The sequence below is a fragment of the Odocoileus virginianus genome, chromosome 18 (genome assembly GCF_023699985.2).
Source record: "Odocoileus virginianus isolate 20LAN1187 ecotype Illinois chromosome 18, Ovbor_1.2, whole genome shotgun sequence".
NCBI lineage: Eukaryota > Metazoa > Chordata > Mammalia > Artiodactyla > Cervidae > Odocoileus > Odocoileus virginianus.
This window is the reverse complement of record NC_069691.1, coordinates 2,794,353-2,811,847: the sequence shown is the minus strand read 5'-3', so window position 1 is coordinate 2,811,847 and position 17,495 is coordinate 2,794,353. Positions and strand designations below refer to the sequence as shown.

The 17,495-nt window shown below is 44.4% G+C and overlaps 1 protein-coding gene across 5 annotated transcripts in view; it reads right to left on the bottom strand.

Annotated features, from left to right (window-relative positions):
- GNE (glucosamine (UDP-N-acetyl)-2-epimerase/N-acetylmannosamine kinase) overlaps positions 1 to 17,495 on the bottom strand; it is a 53,844-nt gene that overhangs the window by 6,607 nt on the left and 29,742 nt on the right. For all 5 annotated transcript variants that reach the window (XM_020878250.2, XM_020878251.2, XM_070480267.1 and 2 more), the window contains 8 exons: positions 16,382 to 16,833; positions 11,344 to 11,496; positions 10,595 to 10,807; positions 8,126 to 8,213; positions 7,164 to 7,374; positions 4,112 to 4,241; positions 3,557 to 3,778; positions 1,562 to 1,744 (listed from right to left, as the gene is read on the bottom strand). In XM_020878250.2, coding sequence (XP_020733909.2) covers positions 1,562 to 1,744; positions 3,557 to 3,778; positions 4,112 to 4,241; positions 7,164 to 7,374; positions 8,126 to 8,213; positions 10,595 to 10,807; positions 11,344 to 11,496; positions 16,382 to 16,833 — 1,652 coding nt within the window. The remainder of the gene's footprint in view (positions 1 to 1,561; positions 1,745 to 3,556; positions 3,779 to 4,111; positions 4,242 to 7,163; positions 7,375 to 8,125; positions 8,214 to 10,594; positions 10,808 to 11,343; positions 11,497 to 16,381; positions 16,834 to 17,495) is intronic.

Genomic DNA, 17,495 nt, shown 5'->3' with positions numbered 1-17,495 from the left:
GTCTCCTTCCCGCCCTCGCTGTCTCCCTGCGCCCTCGCTGCCTCCTTTCCACCCTTGCGAGCACCCAGATTCCTCACCCTCGAGGCATCCTTCCCTTCTCAGGGTAGTCCGTTTTCTGCTCCCACTACCTGACCAAACTTCTTTAAGATAAGCATTTATCCCCATGAGGGCAAAAACTGATTCTTGGGGGCAAAAAAATTTTCTTTTTATACAGAGAGTACATAAACAACGTATCTGTGGTATTCAAGTTTCATGGGGTGGGATGATTAGGAAAAAGTGTCTAAGCATTTAGACTTCTTAGCGGGGGTGGTGGTAAAAATGAGGTGGAAAATCGACAGTTTTCAGGGCTCCAAATGGTGCCCCCCTCAGGGTCAAACCAGTGAGCTTTCCGGTCTCCTTGCACTCAGCACTGATACCGCCCTCCACTCTCTCCCTTCTGGTTCCTGTGGCTTTACCCTTTCCTGGTTTTCCTCGCTGCCTACAAGTACTGATGTTTCACTGGATTCCACCCTCAGTTCATCTCATTCCAGGTCTCACTTACAGGCTTAAGAACCACTTCAATGCCAAGGATTCCAAGTCCAGCCCCATCACCTCTCCTGAGCATCAGATCCCCGTGGCCAGCTGCCTTCTGCGCATTGCTCCTGCACACCCCACTGGTTCCCAATCATCATCTTCTGCCAGACTGTTCCTTCTCTTATGTTCCCAACCACAGTTACCCAACCAGAAAACTGCAAGTCACACACAACACTGTCCCCCTGAAAGCCATCCTCCATTCAACTATCACTGTCTTCCTAGAAAACAGAAGTTTGATGAACAACCTAAAATTCAGATCTGTCTTTTCCCTAATTTTTTAGTGGCTTCTCCAATTAGCTGCTGGTCCTGGCAAACCTCTGGCTACACTATACCCTGCCTTGCCAGTTATGCACCAACACCTCTGTTTCCTATGCTTGGAAGTGCTGCCTGGCTCATCCAAACTTGCCTCAGTAATTCTATTTACCCTCTGACTTTCAACTAGATAGCCTAAGGCTCCCTTCCCTATATGGAGAGCACTGGGGGGGACACTGGTGTGCCTCCTGTATGCGTCTATGCTCCCTGGCCATCATCATCAGTGCCCTTGACACACCATATTGTAATGACATTAAATGATTCCCTCTTACATTAGGCTGGAAACCATCCTGATTTTTATAACATGTCCAGAAACAGCTATAATTCAAAAGACCTCTCAGACTTGAAAAATTATGTATGTTTATCCATTTACTTCTCCATTAAATCTGTATTAAGATACCCAACCTGTGCTAGGGGTTGAGAAGACAAAAATGAAAGCAATCTCTCCTGCTCTCCTGGAGCTCAAGACCCTAGTCCCTGCCCACTGCTGGAGAGGAAAAGTGTTAACAGGGGTCAGACCAGGGAGGCTCAGAGCTTCAGGATGCGGAGTCCTGATTCTCCTCCAGAGGGTGAAAAGCTTGAAAGTTCTGGCTTCCAGCATTCAGCTCTTTTTGGAGTATCTACTTCGAAAATATCTACCACTTGGCTACTTATCCCTCAGGTGAAAGAAACCCACCATCATGTAGCTTTTTTGCTTCCCTCTGCAAGGCCATTCCAGAGGCATACGCTTCGATACAGCCATGGCTTCCACAGGAACAGTCGGGCCCGTCCAGGGACACCACGATGTGGCCAAGCTCTGCAGCACAGAAGGAGCTGCCGTGGATCAGCTCGTGCTGATGGATGATCCCCCCGCCAATTCCTGCAGTGAGAGACGACGATCACTGAAGCGGCTCTGCGCCCGAAACAGAAAGCTGCGCGCTGCCTCCTCTGTTTACCAGGCTTCAGAACGTGAGGTCCTGTGTGGTGCCTGCTTCCTGAAACAGCCAAAACTTTACCAGGCACCAAAACTCCACCTGGAATCTTTTGGATGGAAATGTTTAGCTGATCCTCGGATGCCCTGTGTTGCATCTGCTTGGAATCACTGTGATTTCAACTTGGTTCTCACCCAGGTCTTCTCTAGCACTCAGGTAAGAGCCTAGCAGCCGCGGAAGCACATTGCTCACAGGCAGGCTTCCAAGGTAGCTCTGATACTGCATCTTCTAATGGGTCTCCTGCTCTGCTCCACCCTTCCCACCGCCTCATTCCTGTGTCTCAGAGTCACCTCCAAAATAAAACACCCACACCAAACTCCTTGCCTCAGGCTCTGCTTTGGGGGAAATCCGAGATAAGATAATCTTTTTAAAAGGTTTCATACACCACCTGCTTTTTTTTTTTTAAACACCTGCTTTCTTAAACAGAATATTAAATAGTTTTGGCTCTTCTTAATGCCACCTTGTCTAAAAATGTATGATTCAACAATTATGAATATCAGTGTATTTTTTTTGTCATGGAGCTGAGGAGTTAGAAAGGGCCTTCTGAATGGGTGCTGCATTTTAGAGCTGCCCCCTCTTACTTCCTGTGGCACCTACTCCTCAAGCCACACTCCTCTATGCAGGGTATCACTGGAGAAAAATGGCAACCCACTCCAGTGTTCTCGCCTGGAGAATCCCAGGGACAGAGGAGCCTGGCAGGCCATGGTCCACAGGGTCGCAGAGTCGGACACGACTGAAGCGACTAAGCACGTGCTCCTCTGAACTGGGAATGATATCCAAGCTGTTAACACCGCGTCTGAGACTACGGGCATGACCCGTTTAGGGAGAGCGTCTGACGTGGAGGTGAACAGCACACAGGGTTTGCAGTGAGAAACGCTCGAGACCAAGTGTCACCGCCAACACTGACCGGCTGAATCCGTTTCCTCGTTTAAAAAATGAACTGGAATATCAGCAGAAGTGACCAAACAGGAACTCCAAAAGTCCACCCCTCCACTAAAGCAATGATAAACTAGTAAAAACTGTCAGAATCAATTTTTGGAACTCTGGAAACTAACCAAACATTTACAGCAAACAGGGGAATTGAGAGAAAACAGCTGAATCTTAGAGATTTCTGGCATTTCCTGGTCCCATCACCCCACCCTTCACCTCCCAGCTTGGCAAAGGCCATGAGTAACAGCCTACATTCCCAGTACGGATGGCAATGCTGGAGGGAGGAGAACGAACTAGTCTCAAAACACTGTGGTGGTTTGTTTAGACCTGTGTGGTGGCTCCCGGAGGACTAGCTCAAAGGGCTGGTCTTCATCTCAGCCTCCCCCCAACTCTCCCAGGGCTGAGGGGCCACCCGGGGGCACTGGTCAAAGACACTTAAAGGCAAGATACACTTATTAGTTTCTGCTGCTTGGGGCAATGGATGGTAGTTGTGACAAACCATATCCTAACCAAAGAGAGTGGGAAGAAAAGCTGGGGAACCAGCAATGAGAAGCTCTGGGGAATAAGGGCTTTGAAGAGCTCTGACGATTCCTGGCCATTTAGAAAGTCACATTCATGCCCAGGGCCGGGCACATGCCCAGAAAAGCCCTGGGCATCCTCAGCTCTCACCTGCAGGCTTTACTCGAGCAGGAAGGGAAGGTGGAAACTGCCTGAGTGGTGAAGGTGCCCAACACACGCCCAAGATCTGAAGCGCCGTCTCTACCCCTCACCTGTGCCTGTGATGAGCGTCACAAAGTTTTCAAGGCCTTTTCCTTGGCCAAACTTCCTTTCTGCCAGGGCAGCACAGTTGCCATCATTGTCCACCCACACAGGGAGATGCAAAGTGTCAGACAGGGGGCTTCTGAGGTCCACAGAGTTCCACTCTTGAATCAGTTTGGTTGAATGCAGCACAATTCCTTCCCGGGGATTTACACGGCCACCTGTGGAAATGCCTGAGCTCCCCAACAAACACAAGGAAAATAATTCTGTTGAGCAATCTCAGAAGACTATGCTGGCTTTCTGGGCTTAGAACACAAGTTATTCACCCAAGATCTCCTAAAACAAACGTTACCAAGGACTGCAAGGTAATGTAAGGCTAAACAGGTGCCTCCCCATAGACTGACAGTTCCATCAATGCTTTTCACAAAGTTTGCTGAGGGCCCACAGGCAGGACTGGAGCCGTCTACACACACGACGGTGACCTGATGTTCCGCGTCATGCATCAGAACTTGGCAAACTTTGTATATGGGAGTGAACATGCTTGGATATGTAATTCACAGTCTCACCTACTCCCAAAATTCTGCAGTTCAGTTTTACAGCTTCTGCTGCGGCTTCTACACACATCTGTAGGATTAAATTAATCCTCTCTTCATACGTCTTAGGATTGAACTGAGTATACTTCTTAACTATTTCACCCTGAAAGAGAAAAACCGGACCTGTCTCACGGGTCTTAGCTGAGGAGTATACAGTGAACCTCTGACCTTTCTCCTGATAACTCGGACACTGCTTTAGCACAGCACTGCAGACTCAGACGGCTGCTTGGGAAGAGCCCCTGCTGGCCTGGGCCAGCCCTGGGTCACACCCAGCTAGTTTAGAGGAAGCCACTGAAGCAGCGACAGCTCCACAGCCAGCCAGGTGGGCCCTCTCTTCTGGCTAATCTGAATCTTCACTAAAAGATCATATTTTACTCTTTCAGGCTGATAAAATTCCCTTGTTTAAATACTGAAGCAACTCAATAAAAATGCTAAGTAAACTTTAATCATCTCCTATAACTGAAGCCAATAATGGTATCGAACCATGATGTTTATTAAATTACTGTGCTTGGTGACAGTCCCTCCTAACTATTCTTGTTTTTAAATTTTTTTTCTGTGCTCTTCCCACTTGTGTATTCTAAGTAAATTTCAGAATAATGTTGTTAAACTTTAAAAAGCCTCACTGAAATGTTGACTAAACTTATGTTAAACTCAATTTGGAAACTCCTGGCATTTAAAAAATCCTCAGCACTCCCATCCAGGAGATTTCTCAAGGCTTTCTATTTTATAGTTTTTAGATGTTCTTTATATAGGTCACATAGTTTTCTGGTTTAGATTTTTCTTAGAAGTTATGTTGTTCTAAATATGTCTCTTTTTCCATTCTTCTATTACGAATGACTTTTTTAAAAAATGCATTTATTTCTGGCTGTGCTGGGTCTTCACGGCTGTATGGGCTCCTCTCTAGTTGCCGTGCGTGGGCCTCTCACTGCGGTGGCTTGTTGCGGAACATGGGCTCTATAGCACTGCAGGGCTCCGACAGCCGCAGCGCCCGGGCTCAGAGCACTGCGGGGCTCCCGCCCGGGCTCTGAGCACTGCGGGGCTCCGGCAGCCGCAGCGCCCGGGCTCAGAGCACTGCGGGGCTCCGGCAGCCGCAGCGCCCGGGCTCACAGCACTGCGGGGCTCTGGGCAGCCGCAGCGCCCGGGCTCACAGCACAGTCTCAGTAGTTGTGCTGCACAGGCGTAGCTGCTCTGGCATGTGGGATCTTCCCGGATCAGGGATCAAACCCATGTCTCTGGCACTGGCAGGCAGATTCTTATCCACTGAGCAACCAGAGAAGCTCATTAATGGCTTTTTATCCATTTACAAGGGTTAAAACTGTCACTAATGATTGTCACTAAAAATAAACCTCGTTGTGCTTCTTGACCTTCACTGTGCATCAGAATCACCTGGACAGCTTTGAACAAATATTGATGCCTGGTCCCTACCCCCAGAGACTGGCATCTAACTAGTCTGGTGTGGGGGCCAGGCATCCATAGAATTTTTTAAAGCTTCCATGTAACACTAATAATGTGCAATCAGGGTTGATAAATACTCACCTACAGAAAAACTCAAATCTTTATCTGCAATTTCATATAAGTTACTGATACTTACATATTTATCATAATATCTAATGATTTTACTCAACTGTGTTATTTTACAAGCTTGTTGGTTTATTCATATTATCTATAAGTTTTTTTTTTTTTATCCTGTGCACAACTCACCATTTTTGCTGTTCATTCCTTGCTTTACTTCCTGCCTAACTCTGAGAATTATGTTAAATAACGTTGCAGAAAATATCCTTCTTTTCCACTTGATTTTAATAAGAGTACCTTTAGACCTGCCACCATTGAGGGTGTTGGTCATTGATATGGAATATACGTTAAGAACCCTGGAGAAGGAAATGGCAACCCACTCCAGTACTCCTGCCTGGAAAATCCCATAGATGGGAGGAGGCTGGTAGGCTACAGTCCATGGGGTCGCAAAGAGTTGGACACGACTGAGCAACTTCACATCATCATCATCATCATATGTTAAGAAAATGTTTTTCTAGTAATATTTTTAAAATTTATTTATTTATCTAGTTTTTGGCTGCTCTGGGTCTTTGTTGCTGGGGCACTTGGGCTCAGCCGTTGGGGCGCACAGGCTTAGCCGCTCCTAAGGCATGTGGAATCTTCTCGAGCAGGGACTGAACCCATGTCCCCTGCATTGACAGGCAGATTCTTAGAAGGAATCACCAAGGAAGTTCCCTATTAATACTTTTATAGGGGATTCCCTGGCGGTTCAGTGATTAGGATTCCACACTTTTACTGCCAAGGTCCTGAGTTCAATTCCTAGTCAGGGAACGAGATCCCACAAGCCATGCAGTGTGGCCCAAAAAAAAAAAAAAAATTTATGAAGGAGGCCCTTTGGCTTCACTAGATAAAATCATGTTTTGTTTTGCTTTTTTTAAATTGATCTAAACAACTTTGTGTTTAAAGTCCTTTATATTTCTCATGGACTCCTACACCTATAACGTTTCAAAGATTTTTCTGATAATTTTATTCTTCCTTGTTACATCATCAAAGATTATTTTCACACGGATGTTTTGGTGTTTTATAAAGGCTCTGTCAAAGTTATGGTGCTGGTTTGCTTAAGAGATTGAAGGTATGCTGAATTCAACTAAAATCATGATCCAGATGAGAAGCAATTCCCCTCACCATCTGAAGATACCCTCCCCAGGGCAGAGAGAGTAATCAACATGCTCCATGCTGTTACTGAGTATAGCATTTCAGGTCCCCTGCATGGTAGATGCCCTCTCTGGTGTCTAATGGGTCTCCCATTGTCGACTCAAATCTACAAACTTGAATTCCTTGAGAATTTACCTCTTCAAAATGTTAGTGATTAGTAAAATAGTAAGACAAGCATTGTGATGGACCTTTAAGTCAATACTATTGGCAAATGATTACAAGCTCTTGTGTATGTTTATAGTCCTACCTTCCAACCATACTTTAAGAAAATCAACTACTCATGTGGGATATAAAGTTATAACCTTAGGTGTTATTTTACCTTCATGCTGACTATTGCAACTCGGAGGTTCGTCCCACCAAGATCAACAGCCAAGGCACTTAGAGTTTCAAGAATATGGTCAATATCTTGAGAGATGTTATCCTTCACAGGAGGAAAACAAAATTTCTTTTGTAGTGGCTCTTGAAGATCAATAGATTTGAGAAACTTCAAAATCCTTGGAACAGCATTTCCATCCCCATATATCTTTGAACTGCAATGTGTCCAAAAAGTCAACTAAATTAAATGTTTCTCTTGCACATATTAAATTATATGGAAAGCATAGTATTATTGGAATCTGAAACTTCAGGTAATTAATAGTTTGGGCTTTTTCCCTTTAAAATATAAAACAACACCTGGATCTCTTCAGCAACACTTAATTAAATACCTTCATATTATCAATGGAATATCTAAAACCACTGTTGATTGAAATACAACTATTTCCAGCCTGAGATATCACTAACAAAAATGCCAATAAGATCAAAGGAAAATTATCTCTTTTAAGCCAATATATCATAGTTTGGGATAGTAAAAAAAAAAACAAAAAAAAACTATTTTTTTTGCTTTTTATCTTTACTTTTATGGGGAAAAAGTTATTTTCAGAAAAAAAGGTTCAAGTAAATGAAAATGTCTTTAATTTGAAACAGAAAGGATAGTCTAAATTAAAATGCTGAAATGTACTATTTTTAAAGAAAATCAGTTACATTATTTTCTAATACTTACAGAAATTCAAAATAGGCTAAAGCAATATTTCCTGGTAGAAGTGCTACATTAATTAAGACAAATAAATTATTCTCCACTGGAACCCTTGGTAGAGTCATAGCGGGTATTAACAAGCCCTATCTCACCAGCAGACAGGGACCCCTAAGAATGCAGAATGAGAATGCTGTTAGGATGACTAAAGAGTTTGAAAATGGTGCCTAAGGCAGCTCCCCTTTTAAATCACTTTAAAAGTATACACTCACCAAGGGTACTGTTTACCAAACTGAAGGTGCAATGCTTGTAATATTTTGTCTTGGGTATCAGCATCCCGGACATGAAGGACATTCTCCCCTAGGTAAGTCCAGTGACGTCATGGTGATTCAGAAGTGAGAGAAACCAGAGAAGACAGAAATGAGCAAAGTGTCGTGCTCACAATTAGTCCTGAAACCCAGAAGGCTTCAAACAAGTCGTCTTCTATTAGAGAAATGAACTTTTCCACTTTATACCTTTGCAAGCACTCTCAGAAATATTTCCATATATCAGATACTTGAGGGCCACAGATCCCTTTATTCCCAAAGAGAATAAATCAAGCTTTGGTTTCTTCATTGAAATAAATAAGGTAATTAATCCAGTATCCACTTGTCACTCACAAAGTCATCCAGCACATCCACTCTCTCCATCGGCCTTGACTTCCATCTACTCAGCCAGTTGCTGGATCAGCTGGTCAGGCCAGGGTATCAGTTAGTTAGCCAGTCAGCTGTTAATACAGGCACATTCTCTCCATACATTTTCTGACCAATTTGACGGACTAAATACAGTGACAATGACATGTTTTTCAATGGCCTTGGCTATGAAGAAGGGAAGAGCAGAAGGGTAGTGGCTGGGGAGAGGTGTGGGGTCAGGGAAGGGGTTGTTTTGTAGTTTTAAGACACCAGAGGCCTAGGAATGTTTAAATGCTAAGGAAGCTAAAGATACATGGAAGAGAAAGGATGACTGATAGTCCTTGAGAAGGCAGGAGGGTTGGGATTTAGAACACAGAAGGCTGAGCAATGGACAGGCAGGGGTGACCCCATACCCCACACCCTCCAATGTAAAGAAGGGAAGAAGGAAAGGATGGAGAGCATGTGTTTGTGTGAGTGTGGTGGCAGAAAGGACACACTGCTTTTGCCGGACGACCCTGGTGCCAAATCCAGGGTTCAGTTCTCTGTTCACGTCTTGTTTGAGCTCTCGGATCATTCAATCTCATCTCCTTCAGACCCTTTATTTTCTGGGCTTTAATGATATTACACTCCTGATCTTCTGGCAGCTCCTTTTCAGTCTCTCCTCCTGGCTCTTCCCTCCTCATCAGAAAGACTCCAGAGGTTGATCCTGGGCTCCATTCTCTTCCCTGTTTACATGTCCCCCCCTGGGTAATCTCATTTCATCCCTTGGTTTTAAATGTCAGTACCATTCCTGGCAGAGTGTGCCATTATCCTCAGTATCCTTTGTACCAGTAGCAGAATTTTTAGTTTGCCATCTGATCACCCAGCTAAAGATTATACATATTTTTCAGCTTCCCTTGGATATGGCCACGTGACAACATTCTATAGGATGTAAGAAGAAATACTTGCAACTTCCAAGTTGTGCTTTTAGAGGGAAGGGTATCTTCCCCTCTCCTCCTTTCCCAATGGCTAAAATGTGTCAAAGTGTCAAGTGACAGCAAGAGCTGGAGCAACCATCAAGCAGACAGACAGGAAAAAAAAAAAAAGAAGATAGATGGAAGCTAAGTCTCTGGTGACTTACCAGTGAGAAACAAAGAAAATCTTTTTGAGGCACTATTTTCTTGTGTCTGTTACAGCAGCTGAACCAATATCCTAACACCACCCATTTGCCAATCATTCTCAAATTTGTATCTTCAACTTCAGCTTTTCCTGGAACAATATAGCTGATAGCCTGCCATCTCCACTCCCATATCTAAAAGGCATTTCAGACTTAACATGGCCATCAGAAAACTCTTGGGCTTGCATGGTGGTTTAGCTGGTAAAGAATCTGCCTGTAATGCAGGAGATCCTGGTTCAATTCCTGGGTCAGGGAGTTCCCCTGGAGAAGGAATAGGCTACCCACTACAGTATTCTTGGGCTTCCCTGGCGGCTCAGACAGTAAAGAATCCGCCTGCAGTGCAAGAGAGCTGGGTTGGGAAGATCCCTTGGAGGAGGGCATGGCAACCCACTCCAGTATTCTTGGAGAATCCCCATGGACAGAGGAGCCTGGAGGGCTACAGGCCATGGGGTCGCAAAAAGACATGACTAAGCGCATCGCAGAGAACTCTTAATCCTACCCGCTCCCAAACTGCTCCTTCTTCAGGGTCCTCCGCATCAGGAAAGAGAGCCCCCACTGCTCAAACCAAAAGTGGGAGGGTATTGTTGATTCCCTTCATTTTACTGGGCCCAGGAAGATGAAAGGCTAGCATTCATATACTTAAACATTTAAACACATTCTTAAACACAACTATCAAAGACCATAATTAACTAAGAAACTTTTAGCTCTGCTATTACAAAGACAATAAAAATACAAGTAGAGCCCTAAAAACTTTGGTAATATGTGTACTATCTACAGCTTTCAGGCTACAGTTGGTCATTAACCTCATTTACTCATTTATTCATAAACATGTATGGCAGCACTGACACATGCATACCTGTAATAATGCAAACAAACAAAGTAAGCCTAGTCAGTCGAAAGATAAAGGTAAATACCTGTTTCTCTTCCAATCTGACGTGTTCCTAAGTTGATGACAGGTGTTCCAAAAGCTCCAACTTCTCGTACCCCACAGCTGCTGTTCCCAATCATACAACCAGCATGGGCAACCAGCTGTATAAACTGGTCAAATGGGACATGTTTAACTGCACGAAAATTGGGATGATGCTCAATGCCCTTCTTCCGCATCACTCGAACCATCTCTTTGCTCCCTGTGAAAAGAACCAAATGTTAAATGGTTTACAAGATAAATGAAAAGTTTTCACAAGAAATAACAATAATGGCTATTCTACTGTGGTCAGTGGGATCACTACTTTTCTAGAGACATTTAACTTCTAAGGTTTATATCTCTTGGCTATTGCATTTTCTCATGGATGGAAACTGGAGGGAAGAAACTAAACATGAAAATACAGAGTGGAGATTTAGAAGTATTTCTTTCCTATTAAGTTTCTACTAGACTTGACAATAATATCACAAACTCTGGAGGGAAGAGACTAAACATGAAAATACAGAGTAGAGATTTAGAAGTATTTCTTTCCTATTAAGTTTCTACTAGACTTGACAATAATATCACAAACTCTTCAATCTACTGAAAAATTGGTGACCCTTTGAAAATCAGAATACATTTCAGAATAGAATGGCCTTCAATGATAAGATGAGCAGGACGGGAATGTCAGTCAGAAGAAGACATGATAGAAACAAAACCTGGAAAGGTAGGTGGCATACTTTCATTTTCAAGTTCAATTACCTGCATCAATATTAGGAAACAGAACTAGGGTCCGCTTGTTAAATGAGGTAAGTGCATCCAATGTTAATTCAAACATTTTTATGGAATGCTTAATGTCAGTGGTCACAGGGTGCTGGAGAGCAACGATGTAATCTTTAGGTTTTACATCATCACCTGTTTAAAGAAAATCAAATCACATGGCTTCAGTACTTAAGAATCTTACAGGAGGAAGGAGCAAATTCTGAAAAGCAAGACCCCGAAGTCTATGCTTTTAAAAATTTTAAGGAAAAAACAGTCTGTCACAGTCTAAACAGGGCACGTAGATTAGATCTAACAATAAGGACTTTCAGCAACAAGTCCAAGGGTTCTCAGCGAACTTTTACCATTCTACAAAGGTGCTTGCTACCACAAACAAAATACAAAACTTTAAACAGCAGACGCTAGACTTCCTTGTTTGAAAATCCAAAATATTTCAAAGTGTTAGAAAAATGCGACTCTTTCCAGTTTGTAACTGGTGTTTCTAATGACTTATCATCAATGAGTAATAATGTGCTGCAAATCAGAGGGTTCAGAGACTGGTTGAGCATTAAATAAATTTCATATAATGCACAAGAGCTTCCCCACTCTCACTTACCAGATTCAACAGAATGCCAGTGTTTCTAACTCTGTTCAAAAGACCAGAAGGCTTAACTCAACCCCAGTTCCTCAGCAAAAATGTAAAATGTAAAAATTTGGATGAAGAGTGCTATGTCAAATAACAAACCATTTTGCAACAGCGCCTATGTTATCCCATAGAACTGGAGATGAGTTCTACTTGCTAATTTTAAAAAATTATTTATTTTTGCTGCGCTGGGCCGCGACTGCTGTCGCTTCACGCAGGCTTCCTCTAGTTGCAGAGGGCGGCGGCTCCTCTTCCCTGTGGTGCTCGGGCTTCTCCTGCTGCGGAGCACGCGCTCTCGGGCACTCGGCTCTCGGTAACCGCGGCTCCCGGGCCCGTGAGCACGCGCTCTAGGGCACTCGGCTCTCAGTAACGCAGCTCCTGGGCCCGTGAGCACGCGCTCTCGGGCACTGGGCTCTCGGTAACCGCGGCTCCCGGGCCCGTGAGCACGCGCTCTAGGGCACTCGGCTCTCGGTAACCGCGGCTCCCGGGCCCGTGAGCACGGGCTCTCGGGCACTCGGCTCTCGGTAACCGCGGCTCCCGGGCCCGTGAGCACGCGCTCTCGGGCACTGGGCTCTCAGTAACCGCGGCTCCCGGGCCCGTGAGCACGCGCTCTAGGGCACTGGGCTTTCAGTAACCGCGGCTCCCGGGCTCGTGAGCACCCGCTCTCGGGCACTCGGCTCTCAGTAACGCGGCTCCCGGGCTCGTGAGCACGCGCTCTCGGGCACTGGGCTCTCAGTAACCGCGGCTCCCGGGCCCGTGAGCACGCGCTCTAGGGCACTGGGCTTCTCAGTAACCGCGGCTCCCGGGCCGGTGAGCACGCGCTCTAGGGCACTCGGCTCTCAGTAACCGCGGCTCCCGGGCCAGTGAGCACGCGCTCTAGGGCACTCGGCTCTCAGTAACGCGGCTCCCGGCCAGTGAGCACGCGCTCTAGGGCGCTCGGCTCTCAGTAACGCGGCTCCCGGCCCGTGAGCACGCGCTCTCGGGCGCTCGGCTCTCGGTAACCGCGGCTCCCGGGCCCGTGAGCACGCGCTCTCGGGCGCTCGGCTCTCGGTAACCGCGGCTCCCGGGCCCGTGGGCACGCGCTCTCGGGCGCTCGGCTCTCGGTAACCGCGGCTCCCGGGCCCGTGGGCACGCGCTCTCGGGCGCTCGGCTCTCGGTAACCGCGGCTCCCGGGCCCGTGGGCACGCGCTCTCGGGCGCTCGGCTCTCGGTAACCGCGGCTCCCGGGCCCGTGGGCACGCGCTCTCGGGCGCTCGGCTCTCGGTAACCGCGGCTCCCGGGCTCGTGAGCACGCGCTCTCGGGCACTGGGCTCTCGGTAACCGCGGCTCCCGGGCCCGTGGGCACGCGCTCTCGGGCACTCGGCTCTCGGTAACCGCGGCTCCCGGGCCTGTGAGCACGCGCTCTCGGGCACTCGGCTCTCGGTAACCGCGGCTCCCGGGCTCGTGAGCACGAGCTCAGTAGCTGTGGTGTAGAGGCTGAGCTGCTCCGTGGCACGTGGGATCTTCCTGGACCTGAGATCAAACCTGTTTCTCCTGCACTGGCAGGCCGATTCTTTACCATTAAGCCACCAGGGAAGCTCCTACTCACTAAGTTTTAACGAACGAATAAATTTCTTTGTGATACTAATTTTAATGAACAACTTTATCGTGAACTATGTTTATCATTAATCCAAATTCAACCAGTAGCAGTTATTTTTTATGATGTAATAGTAAGAGAGCTGTTACTAAGAATCTTCAGTATTATTCAAAAGACCACAGGCTCCAAAATTTTATTTAAAAAAATTATTGGACCCATCATGTTCTAAACTGGGGGTGGCATGGGGATATCATCATTACATTTTGGTACAAAGCAGAAAAAAGGTCTAAAGACCTAAAAGACTCAATCAAAAACAAAGATGCCATCAACACAAACTCAGGTAATCTATTAGATATAGAGCAAGGCCATTAGAAAGAAACTAGTTCAAAGAGAATTAAAAACTTGGGGAGAAGGAAACCAACAAAAGAGGTGTCTGCTGTAACAGATATAGAAACGTGGATGCTGCAATCTGGCCACAGGCACAAGTGGGTCCCACTATGACGTGTTACTTCTACCATGTGAATCAGCTCATCTGTGACCGGCAAACAGAGGAATGATGTCAACCTTTAATGCAGTAGCTGAGTTATTCATTCATGATTCCCCAAGACTGACTGCTAAGAGCCTTAAAGCAAATGTAGACAAGCTGTGGTGAAATAGTGTATTTCTCACCAGGCCCCTCATCCCACGCTCTTTCCTGGAGTTCAGTCTGCCCATGTTCTCTGCCTTGAGAACACTTATTGGGTAAGTCTCTTTGATCTTTGTGCCTTTCTTTTTTGGTGGCAATTTTTCTTTGAGAGTGGGGATGAACAGAGCTTTTGTGGTCCCACGCAGAGGATCATTCTACACAATGTACTGCTAAGGGGCAAGTGGAAGGTGAAGAGGAAGAAAAATTCCGACAGTTTACCCCGTGAGAGCTTTCCACACCTCATTTATCTTCTACTTTAAGTGTGATTGAGAAATATTTGTAGTATACAGAAAATAACCCTATAATGCAGAATGCAGCAGGACTGCACTTTGTAACTTAAGGCTCTATATGGAGCCATTTAAGCAGTTTCTTCATTAAAAAGGGAAAACAGAAGAGCAAAAATTAGACATCTTAAAAAAAAAATGAAAAAGAAAACACAGGACAATGGGCTGGAGCTACCCATCCCTAGTAATAACATATTCTGTGCAAATCCCACACTGGTTCCTCAATGTGATGTATGACTTTGACATTATCTGCCTTTGTCTCCAGAACTCAGAAGCTTCAGTCCTTCCACACATTTAAAGCATTTATTTAAAGCCTTTCCATTATGCTACCATTATTTGGTTTTGTGTCAAAAGTTCTATATTTACTATGGTATTTCTTTCATTATTAGAAATGTTAACATATCTTTTTAACTTTGCTAATATTTTTTATTAGGACTGTTATTTATTAATATTCTGGTTACAAAGCTGCATGTTTGAATGGCTTACCCAATGCTATTTTTCCTATAAGGAGAAGGATAACATCAGAAATTTTAGGTCAGAAGCAAGTAAAAGCTTTCCAGAAAATGTCTTATTTTCCCCCACTGGCTTAAAAAAAAAAATCCAGTTTTTACTATTTTGTCATTCTTCTTTTCACAGAGAAACTGCTTAAATGGTTCCAAATAGAACCTGAAGCCCTGCAAGTACAAATTTGTTGTATTCTGCTTTATAAGGGTTATTTTTATTCATTACAAGTTTTTCAGAAGACATACAAAGCTAACAGTATAACCAGAACAGAGTGCAGGAATGCTTACTTAGAAGCATGAAGGAAGGGGAGACTGAGAGATGGAAGTCTGTTACATTAGCATTATCTCGACAGGTTCCCTGACAGCTACAAATCCGTCCAGGGGTAAGAAATACACAGAATGGGCTAAACTATAGAGTAAAAAAAATTCAGTTTCTCTCCTGTTCTAATGTGATCTGGATTTAAAATCTTAAATTATACAACCACTAGATTAATTTACTATTCATTAACTTCATTATTCAACTGATCTACCTTTTCACAGAGAGTCCTAAATACCTAAACAGACAATTAGTTCTGATTTATCCTCAAGATAGCACTCTCATTATAAATTAACCGACTGACATTGTTTGCAAATCTTTTTTCTTTGCCTCTGATTAGCAAAAAGTAAATTCCAGGAATCTAGATCATTGATATGAAGATAAATGAACAACCTTCCTTAAGGCTTATTTACAGGGCTAACAAACTCTAATTGCACAACTATGACTTCTGCTTTTTAACAATAATCATAATCCCTTATAAGTACTTATGGCTTACCGCTTTCAACATTATCTCATCTGAGTATTTTAACAAGTCCATAAGAAAGGCATTAAATTAATTTTTTTCATTGTGCTAAAAAAACAAAGGAAAAAGATACCTATAATTCTACTAACCAGAAGTAAATATTATAAATGATTTGTTGTACATACTTATCAACTTTTCTATTATGCTATTGTTTTTTATAAAATAGCATCACATTATACAATTTGTAGGTTCCTTTTTTTCCCTTTTTGATATGTCAGGATCTGTCCCTGTAACTAAATATTCACCTGTAACGTTGTATTTAACAGATGAAAATCATTCTGTTATATAAAAATAGCATAGATTTTAGAAATTCAGTCCATTAAGCCTACCTTTTAGAAAAGATGAGTCTCAGAGAGGTGAAGTCATACCACAGGGAAAGATTCATGAACTAAAATTTTAGCCTTCCGGCTGCTAATGGTACCTTCTATATACAACAGTTACCAAAAAGACTGAAACATAACCAAACTTTGGGACAAAAGCAACTACTAGGCTGAATAAAGTCTGAGACATACCTAGCCACATCCGAATGATGCTCATGTAGTCCTTGTTCTTGGCGGAGAGCAGCTTGTCGTAGGAGGGGCAGCCTGCCAGCAGGATGCGGTCGTGGTCCTCACACATGGATATCAGGTGCTGCTCTGCGCTTCGGGTGCAGCACACGTGATAATGAGCCAGCTTCGTTATGGCGTGTCTGATGGAGTCGTCAATGGTCCCACTGACCTCCCCCCCTTCAATGTGAAGGATCCGGATATTCATCAGGGCAGCAGAGGTAGCCAGCGCCAGGGCATCAAACCTGTCTCCATGGACAATCATGATGTCAGGCTTCAGGCGATTCAGGACATCTGGTAGCTTCACAAGGGCCAGGCCTACGGACTCCACCATGGCTGCCTCATCTTCCCCTCTGACAATCGTGTGTAACCTGGTGTTAATGTCAAAGTCATCTTGTTCAATCATGCGATACGTGTTTCTAAAGCAGGGAGAAATAAAAATGTGAGAGCATGTTCTTCAATATAGGGCTATAAAAACATCAACATTAACTCTGAAGGGAGAAATATTTCACAAAATTTCCTTGTTAAAATAAACTGAAGTATAACTTACACACAAAAATTAAAAGCATAGGCTATAAATATACAGATCACTTGATTACTTTTTCTACACAAACACCCCTGTAGTCACCACCTAGATCAACACCTCCCACACCTTGCAGGTCTCACCTGTGCCCTGCTTCAGTGAGCACCTGGAGGGAGAACTTTGGAGGGAGAATTTTTTATTAGGAAAAAAGATACTAAATTTTACAGTGATCACAACTTTTTCTTTCCTTTTAAAAATATCATATGCCAACAAAGGTCCGTCTAGTCAAAGCTATGGTTTTTCCAGTAGTCATATATGGATGTGAGAGTTGGACTGTAAAGAAAGCTGAGCACCCAAGAATCGATGCTTTTGAACTGTGGTGTTGGAGAAGACTCTTGAGAGTCCCTTGGACCGCAAGGAGATCCAACCAGTCCATCCTAAAGGAAATCAGTCCTGAATATTCATTGGAGCTGAAGCTCCAATACTTTGGCCATCTGATGCGAAGAACAGACGCATTAGAAAAGACCCTGATGCTGGGAAAGATTGGGGGCAGGAGGA